Genomic DNA, 9,592 nt, shown 5'->3' on the forward strand with positions numbered 1-9,592 from the left:
CAACAAGACAAATTCAGTAACCATGAGGCCCCCAACAAGACAAATTCAGCAGTCATGAGGCACATAAATAGACAGCATTTCACATAAATAGGCAGAATGTCCCCTTAATATGGTAGACACCTCTCACCTGGCAGCAGTTCCCCAAAATACACTCAATCTGACCTCAATGCTTGCCCAAAAATAGATAGCCCCAGGTCTATAGGTGTCCCCAGAATAAGTGGCCAGCAGTATAGATGTCCCCAGAACAGGTAGCCAGGGGTAGAGATGTCCACAGAACAGGTAGCCAGGGGTATATGTGCCCAGTATATGTAGGCAGGGGTATGTGTCCCCAGTATATGTAGCCAGAGGTATATGTGCCCAGTATATGTAGCCAGGGGTATAAATGCCCAGTATATGTAGCCAGGGGTATATGTACCCAGTATATGTAGTTAGGGGTATATGTGCCCAGTATATGTAGGCAGGGGTATATGTGCCCAGAGTAGGTAGCCAGGGGTATATGTGCCCAGAGTAGGTAGCCAGGGGTATATGCCCAGTATATGTAGGCAGGGGTATATGTGCCCAGAGTAGGTAGCCAGGGGTATATGTGCCCAGAGTAGGTAGCCAGGGGTATATGCCCAGTATATGTAGGCAGGGGTATATGTGCCCAGAGTAGGTAGCCAGGGGTATATGTGCCCAGAGTAGGTAGCCAGGGGTATATGTGCCCAGAGTAGGTAGCCAGGGGTATATGTGCCCAGAGTAGGTAGCCAGGGGTATATGCCCAGTATATGTAGGCAGGGATATATGTGCCCAGAGTAGGTAGCCAGGGGTATATGTGCCCAGAGTAGGTAGCCAGGGGTATATGTGCCCAGAGTAGGTAGCCAGGGGTATATGTGCCCAGAGTAGGTAGCCAGGGGTATATGCCCAGTATATGTAGGCAGGGGTATATGTGCCCAGAGTAGGTAGCCAGGGGTATATGTGCCCAGAGTAGGTAGCCAGGGGTATATGTGCTCAGAGTAGGTAGCCAGGGGTATATGTGCTCAGAGTAGGTAGCCAGGGGTATATGTGCCCAGAGTAGGTAGCCAGGGGTATATGCCCAGTATATGTAGCCAGGGGTATATGTGCCCAGAGTAGGTAGCCAGGGGTATATGCCCAGTATATGTAGGCAGGGGTATATATGCCCAGAGTAGGTAGCCAGGGGTATATGTGCCCAGAGTAGGTAGCCAGGGGTATATGTGCCCAGAGTAGGTAGCCAGGGGTATATGTGCCCAGAGTAGGTAGCCAGGGGTATATGCCCAGTATATGTAGGCAGGGGTATATGTGCCCAGAGTAGGTAGCCAGGGGTATATGTGCCCAGAGTAGGTAGCCAGGGATATATGTCCAGTATATGTAGCCAGGGGTATATGTGCCCAGAGTAGGTAGCCAGGTCAGGTGTCCCCCTCCCCAGCAGGAGGGGAGCAGCGCAGAGAAGAGCTGCTCTCCCTTCCTCGCTGTCCCCTCCAATGTCCGGGTGGCTCAGGCTGGCAGCGGCGGGCGGAACTTACCTCCGTCTCGTCGCAGCGCTGGATGGATCTGCAACTACTCTGGTCTGGTCCAGACCAGAGCAGCGGCTGCGCACTCGAACTTCCGGCCGGCGCTGGAGCGAGACGGAGGTGAGTTCCGCCCGCCGCTGCCAGCCTGAGCCACCCGGACATTGGAGGGGACAGCGAGGGAGGGAGAGCACCTAAGGTGAGGGAAGGAGGGGGGATATGGCCCCCCTTCCCCATCGTCCGCACAGCTCTCCCTCTTCTCTGCGCTGCTCCCCTCCCCTCCGCCGCAAAAAAAACAAAAACCCCGCAGCTCAGCCAGGCTGAGGGCGCCCTCGGGGACCAGGCGCCCCGGGGCACTTGTCCTACCCCGACCCCCCCTAGCTCCGCGCCTGCCGGGTCATACCGTGTATCCCCAGCATTACACTGACATGGGACCTGGTGTAATGGAAAGCCAGGACTTTCAGCTTTTTAAAAAGGGTTAAATCTTGGTAGTGGAGCAAACAAAAGTTAAACAAGGAACTCTTTGGACACGGTGCACATTTCCTCTATTTTATAGTTTACTATCAGTATAGGCACAGAGTAACAATGCATCACATCAGCAGCACTCTCTGCTGCCCTTCGCTGAGGTTCTAATCACATGACTCGCATGGTCATGTGATAGGGAGAAGGTTAATGGCAGCAGGGAGAGTGTGCCGTGATGTTCGGACGAGACCCGCTGCACTGGGAGCAGGTAATACTACACGCTTTACTCTGCATGGCAGGAGTAGGTGGCGGGAATGTTTGTTTACTGGCTGCCTGCCCCTGGTCCCTGGGGGGGAGGAAGGCAGGGGCCATGGACTTAGGGGACCCCATGCAATCTTTTTTGCAGGGGGGCCCCATACATACATGATAGCAGCAGAGACCAGCACATGCTGCTGCTAGTATACTATCAGTACATGCGCAGAGTAACAGCTTATACTGTACATACTGGAGGGAGCAGAGACCAGCACATGCTGAGGCTAGTTTACTATCAATACAGGCACAGATTAACAGCTTATACTGTACATACTGGAGGGAGAAGACATCAGCACACACTGCAGCTAGTTTACTATCAGTAGAGGCACAGAGTATCAGCTTATACTGTACATGCTGGAGGTAACAGAGATCAGCACACACTGCAGCTAGTTTACTATCAGTACAGGCGCAGAGTAACAGCTTATACTGTACATACTGGAGGGTGCAGAGATCAGCACGCACTGCAGTTAGTTTACTATCAGTACAGGCACAGAGTAACAGCTTATACTGTATATACTGGAGGTAGCAGAGACCAGCACGCACTGCAGCTAGTTTACTATCAGTACAGGCACAGAGTAACAGCTTATACTGTATATACTGGAGGTAGCAGAGACCAGCACATGCTGCAGCTAGTTTACTATCAGTAGAGGCACAGAGTAACAGCTTATACTGTACATACTGGAGGTAGCAGAGATCAGCACACACTGCAGGCTAGATTACTATCAGTACGGGCACAGAGTAACAGCTTATACTGTACATACTGGAAGCAGCAGAGATCAGCACACACTGCAGCTAGTTTACTATCAGTACAGGCACAGAGTAACAGCTTATACTGTACATACTGGCGGGAGCACAGATCAGAACACACTGCAATTAGTTTACTATCAGTACAGGCACAGAGTAACAGCCTATACTGTACATACTGGAAGGAGATGAGATCAGCACACACTGCAGCTAGTTTACTATCAGTAGAGGCTGAGAGTAACAGCTTATACTGTACATGCTGGAAGCAGCAGAGACCAGCACATGCTGTGGCTAGTTTATTATCAATAGAGGCACAGAGTAACAGCTTATACTGTACACACTGGAGGTAGCAGAGATCAGCACACACTGCAGCTAATTTACTATCAATAGAGGCACAGAGTAACAGCTTATACTGTACATACTGGAGGTAACAGAGATCAGCCCACATTGCAGCTAGTTTACTATCAGTAGAGGCACAGAGTAACAGCTTATACTGTACATACTGGAGGTAGCAGAGATCAGCACAAACTGCAGCTAGTTTACTATCAATAGAGGCACAGAGTAACAGCTTATACTGTACATGTTGGAGGTAACAGAGATCAGCACACACTGCAGCTAGTTTACTATCAGTACAGGTACAGAGTAGCTGCTTATACTGTACATGCTGGAGGTAACAGAGACCAGCACACACTGCAGCTAGTTTACTATCAGTACAGGTACAGAGTAGCTGCTTATACTGTACATGCTGGAGGTAACAGAGACCAGCACACACTGCAGCTAGTTTACTATCAGTACAGGTACAGAGTAGCTGCTTATACTGTACATGCTGGAGGTAACAGAGACCAGCACACACTGCAGCTAGTTTACTATCAGTACAGGTACAGAGTAGCTGCTTATACTGTACATGCTGGAGGTAACAGAGATCAGCACACACTGCAGCTAGTTTACTATCAGTACAGGTACAGAGTAGCTGCTTATACTGTACATGCTGGAGGTAACAGAGACCAGCACACACTGCAGCTAGTTTACTATCAGTACAGGTACAGAGTAGCTGCTTATACTGTACATGCTGGAGGTAACAGAGACCAGCACACACTGCAGCTAGTTTACTATCAGTACAGGTACAGAGTAGCTGCTTATACTGTACATGCTGGAGGTAACAGAGACCAGCACACACTGCAGCTAGTTTACTATCAGTACAGGTACAGAGTAGCTGCTTATACTGTACATGCTGGAGGTAACAGAGACCAGCACACACTGCAGCTAGTTTACTATCAGTACAGGTACAGAGTAGCTGCTTATACTGTACATGCTGGAGGTAACAGAGACCAGCACACACTGCAGCTAGTTTACTATCAGTACAGGTACAGAGTAGCTGCTTATACTGTACATGCTGGAGGTAACAGAGACCAGCACACACTGCAGCTAGTTTACTATCAGTACAGGTACAGAGTAGCTGCTTATACTGTACATGCTGGAGGTAACAGAGACCAGCACACACTGCAGCCAGTTTACCATTAAGTTAAGGGGCCCTGGGGAGGAAAAAGTATAAATGCAGTTTATTCTGCACTGCCACACCATTGCCCAGCACAGGCAGCACCAGTCTGAGATTCTGTACGTGTTCTCTGCAGGTGCCACTGGGGTACAGCATTGCGGCCACCGTCCGGGTCGGTCACGCACTGGGAGCCGGAGACATTGTGCAAGCCAAGAAGTCTGTGATCGTTTCTTTATTAATGACAGGTAACACCAAGCTGCTAAGCATTCCCTATAATCTGTTTAGTGGCTCTCAGTACCCGGTTTCAATACGTTTATCCAAAGTTTAAGTACAGATTTTTATTGCATTTCTTAGAACTTTATTATAAAATACAAATGGATAAACGCCGCTTGAATCTCCTAATGTCTATTAATCTAGTTCCAATATATTGCCGTCACCTCACCCCACTCACAGGGTTGTAAGACGCCAAAGGTCAGACATCACTCATGTTGAAATCCAAAGGATTTCTGGTCAATAGTGTCGAAAAGGACAGGGGTGCAGCTAAGGTTTTGGTGGCCCCCAGCAGTCCATAACTTGAGGCCCCTATCCATGAAAAGGCGAAAAAAATAGTCAGCACTATCATAAAAGGCAAAGAATGGGCGTGACCAAAACATGATGTGGGAGGAGTTAAATACTAGCAGTTTCTAGGCTAAATTGCACCCAGGGCGAGGGCATAAAATGTGCCCCCCCCCCCACGTGGAGACTGGTATAGGTGCCCCAGTATAGGTAGCCCGTATAGTTACCCCAGTATAGGTTAGATAGGTAGGTGCCCGCAGTATAGGTTAGATAGGTAGGTGCCAGCAGTATAGGCTAGATAGGAAAGTGCCCCCAGTATAGGTTAGATAGGTAGGTGCCCGCAGTATAGGCTAGAGAGGTAAGTGCCCCCAGTATAGGTTAGATAGGTAGGTGCCCGCAGTATAGGCTAGAGAGGTAAGTGCCCCCAGTATAGGTTAGATAGGTAGGTGCCCGCAGTATAGGCTAGAGAGGTAAGTGCCCATAGTATAGGTTAGATAGATTAGGTAGGTAGGTGCACACAGTGTAGGTTAGATAGGTAGATGTCCCCCAGTATAGATTATATAAGTAGGTATCCCTCTGTATAGGTTAGATAGGTAGATGTCCCCAGTACAGATTAGATAGGTAGGTACCCTTCAGTATAGGTTAGATAGGTAGGTACCACTCAGTATAGGTTAGATAGGTAGGTACCCCTCAGTATAGATTAGATAGCTAGATGCCCCTAGTATAGATTAGGTAGGTAGGTTCACAGTATAGGTTAGATAAGTAGATGCCCCCAGTATAGATTAGGTAGGTAGATGCCCCTCAGTATAGGTTAGGTAGGTAGATGCCCCTCAGTATAGGTTAGGTAGGTAGATGCCCCCCAGTATAGATTAGATAAGCAGGTACCCCTCAGTATAGGTTAGGTAGATGCATGCCCCCAGTATAGGTTAGATAGGTAGGTGTCTCCAGCATAGGGCGGGGGAGCGGGCAGAGTGAAGTTTCAACTCACCTGGCTTCCTCGATCCTGCACACAGCCTCTATCTTCACCCTTCCGAGCGTGCGGCGTCTGTCCCTGTGATGACATGTGGTTACGTCATCACAGGGGACGCTGTTACCATAGCGACAGACGTCACACGCCAGGACAGGATGAAGATAGAAGTTGTGTGCAGGATCGAGGCTGGTGAGTTGAAACTTTGCTCTGCCCGCTCCCCCAGCCCCCACCGCTGTACCCACCCTCCTGCCGCGCCAGCAGCAGAGTGAGGCCTCCCTTTGTGTGAGGACCCAAGCGGGGGCGTGGCTCGCCTGTATGCTAGCGGTGCCCCTGGGCCCTGGAAAAGGAGAATGGGCGGTGATTAACTGGTGCTCCCTAATAAGTTATGTAAAAAAAATTAGCCCAAATGGGGCATTATCCTTCGATAAAATGTTTATCAAAGAATAAAACCATATACTCATACTCATCTTAATCCATAGCATGTCCCACTAAGATGCATATATGTAAGCGTGTTGGTATAAAGATGACCTGGTAACCGACTCGTGTATGTATTCGTAACCCCCTGTCACTTGTCTGCACAGACCAAGTGGCTCCCACGGCTTATATCAAGTGTTCCCGACTGGTTTCGCCCAATGGCAAGTTATCAACGTCTAATGGTTAATTATTATCCTTTGAGCCATTATTGACCAGAAAGGCTTTGGATTTGAACATGAGCAAATGTCTGACCTTTGGGGTCTTACAATCCGTTGAGTGACACTTTAAATGGGGTGAGTATACGGCAATATCTTGGAACTGGATTTATAGACGTTAGGAGATCCAAGTGCCCTTATCCAATTGGAGGACTTGTTGTTTTTAGGTGCACAAATCTTTTTCATCACCATAATAGTCATGTATAAGAAAATATGAAAATAATAACTACCGTAATACTAATAAAATTGCCATTTTGGAAAAAAGAAAATAAAAAAAATGCCTTTTTATGGGCCAATTTATTGTCATCTCTTCCTCAGTGACTTATGCTAAAAATAAGTTTTTTCGGCAGATTTACTGGCCGATAGATTTTCCGATTGTTTTTTCCAATCGATTTCCATTCACTTCTATGAGAAAATCGGTCAGAAAAATGATCGAAATCAGATCGGACCTGTCATAAATTATCTATCGAGACATCTAACAGCCAAAAAAGACTCTGATAGAAGGTGTATTCCCAGCATTACAGCTGCCTGCTCACTCCTCTTCCCTGTTAGGCTGGATGCACACATAACAGAGCGTGAAAGGTCGCGTTTTCTGTCATGTGCGTTTTTTGTCCGTTTTTAGTGCGTTTGCGTTTTTTCTGCATATGCGTTTTTCAAGCGTTTTGATGCATTTGCGGTTTGCATATACAAAACGCATATGCGTTTTGTATGCGTTTTCCATGCGTTTTTAGATTGCATTTCACTAGGAAGACAACAGGAAGCGGAAATACATCACAAAACAATAAAAAAATATATAAAAACGCATGAGAAACGCATACGTTCCCAAACGTTCCCATTGACTTTCATTATGTGCATTTTTATGCGTTTTTGAACACTATGCAACAAAACAGCGTTTTTAAAAACGTACGCATACAAAACGCACATGCGTTTTTTATATGCGTTTTTTCATGCGGCCCATAGACTTCAATTAGCGGCAAAAAACGCAGGGTTTTCTGCAACGCTTGCGTTTCTGCACCTAGCCTTAGTCAGTCTGAAGGAGCTGAAAATTGGTCCATTTCCAAGCTTCATAAACTTGCATGAACTTTCTACCAACTTGTAACTAGCATCATCTTATTGATAGGGGTGTAGCTATGAACCATGGAGCCTAATCTGCACGATTTTAGGTAAAAAGTGAAATTGCGATTTTTCTCTCAAAAATTGCGATTTCGATTTTTTTTCACGATTTTTTTTTCAAATCGAGCTTTGGCACTAAATTCACTATGCACCCAGTATAGTTTAGCCAGATACTGCGGGCAGACGATTGCTTTAAGAGAAACTCCGACCAATAATTGAACTTTATCCCAATCAGTAGCTGATACCCCATCACAAATGGATCATCAGGGGGCTCTATATGGCTGATATTGTGGTGAAACCCCTCCCACAAGAACAAGAAAAGTACGTACTCTTGGCAGTTTCCTGTCTGTGAACCTTGCTGCATTGTGGGAAATAGCTGTTTACAGCTGTTTCCAACTGCCAAAAACCATGCAGCAGCTACATCACCTGCCAACAGTAAAACCATGCAGCAGCAGCTACATCACCTGTCAGCAGTGTTCACTGGAGTTCTTTTTTAAGAGCCGGGCAGTGGGGGCGGTTCACGTGAGGGCAGCGGGGGGCGGGTCACGTGAAGACGATATAGTTATCGTCACTATCTGCAGTTTACAGAGTGCCCGCACGCTTGTCTAGCCGCCTACCGCTGTGCGCCGATTGGACAGAGCCGCCAGAAGCAGTGAATATGTATTATTGTTAATGAGTGGGGGGGGCAGGTCCACTCGAGCGAGCGGCACACACAGCTTTACCAATCACTGGATAGCGATGGAATGACGGCAGCGGTAGGCGTAAAGCTGTGTGCCGCTCGCTCGAGTGGACCCGCCCCCGTGCTCATTAGCCATAATGCATATTCACTGCTTCTGGCGGCTCTGGCCAATCTGCGCACAGCGGAAGGCGGGCCAGACAAGCGTGCAAGCAGCGGGCGGGCACTCAGAAAAACCGAGGATACTGACGATCACCAGATCGTCTTGACACAAACCGCGGTTTCGGTTATGAACCGAAAAACCGTGCAGCCCTAATGGAGCCCCCCCCCCTGTGAAAATGTAAATGGACCCCACGTTACACCTAACCCCTCCCCTTTTCTAGTGCATACCATTTGGATAACTGATGATGCTGTTGAAGCCTTGGCGACAGTCAGGGATGCTGGAGGAGGGTGAAGGAGCAGGAGCATGTCAGGCAAGCTATTTCTCCTCAGACTCTGCTTCACTCGCCACTCTGCAGTTCAGGGGGCATGCTACGAATGCCCAGAGGGTCTCCTTCTCGTTAATTGATTCCCTAAGGGCCAATGCAGCTGCCTTGTTTGCCTTGTGTGTGATCTGGCCATCGCGGTCACAGAGACCATTGTTACCTACCTGCTCATCGACCATCCTTAGTAATCAGACTCTTTGTGGGTTATTTTTGCAGAAGGCTCTGCTATAGCTAGCTGCATTCTGCTGGTCAGCATAAAGGACGTCATCGCCTATGTCTACACCTCAGATGAGTAAGTATCTGTTTTATATTGTGTTTGACTTCAGGCTAAGTTCACAGCAGGACATTAAAGTTGCACGTTAAAACAACATTTAATGCAGAATAACTCGCTGCAATGAAATATCAATGCCCCATTCACAGTGCACAGGTTGCATTGGTGACTAACGCTGCACATTAAAGGGATATTATGACAAATGACTGTTTAATGCAGCATAAAATTAAGCCAGCATGCAAAAGAAGCTGCAATTAAAAAGCTTTAGTTTAAGAAAAAAAACCAGAGCTGCTTACTCATTCACTTTAGCTTTCA

At 47.6% G+C, this 9,592-nt stretch overlaps 1 protein-coding gene across 5 annotated transcripts in view; it reads left to right on the forward strand.

Moving 5' to 3' along the window:
- LOC137528524 (multidrug and toxin extrusion protein 1-like) overlaps positions 1 to 9,302 on the forward strand; it is a 149,339-nt gene extending 140,037 nt beyond the window's left edge. For 4 of the 5 annotated variants that reach the window (XM_068249837.1, XM_068249836.1, XM_068249842.1 and 1 more), the window contains 2 exons: positions 4,655 to 4,763; positions 9,223 to 9,302. In XM_068249837.1, coding sequence (XP_068105938.1) covers positions 4,655 to 4,763; positions 9,223 to 9,302 — 189 coding nt within the window. Of the gene's footprint in view, positions 1 to 4,654; positions 4,764 to 9,222 lie in introns of those variants that run through there. The other variant, XM_068249843.1, reaches the window with a different exon arrangement.
- Positions 9,303 to 9,592: the final 290 nt, after the last annotated feature.

Source organism: Hyperolius riggenbachi, chromosome 8 (assembly GCF_040937935.1).
Source record: "Hyperolius riggenbachi isolate aHypRig1 chromosome 8, aHypRig1.pri, whole genome shotgun sequence".
Taxonomy (NCBI): domain Eukaryota; kingdom Metazoa; phylum Chordata; class Amphibia; order Anura; family Hyperoliidae; genus Hyperolius; species Hyperolius riggenbachi.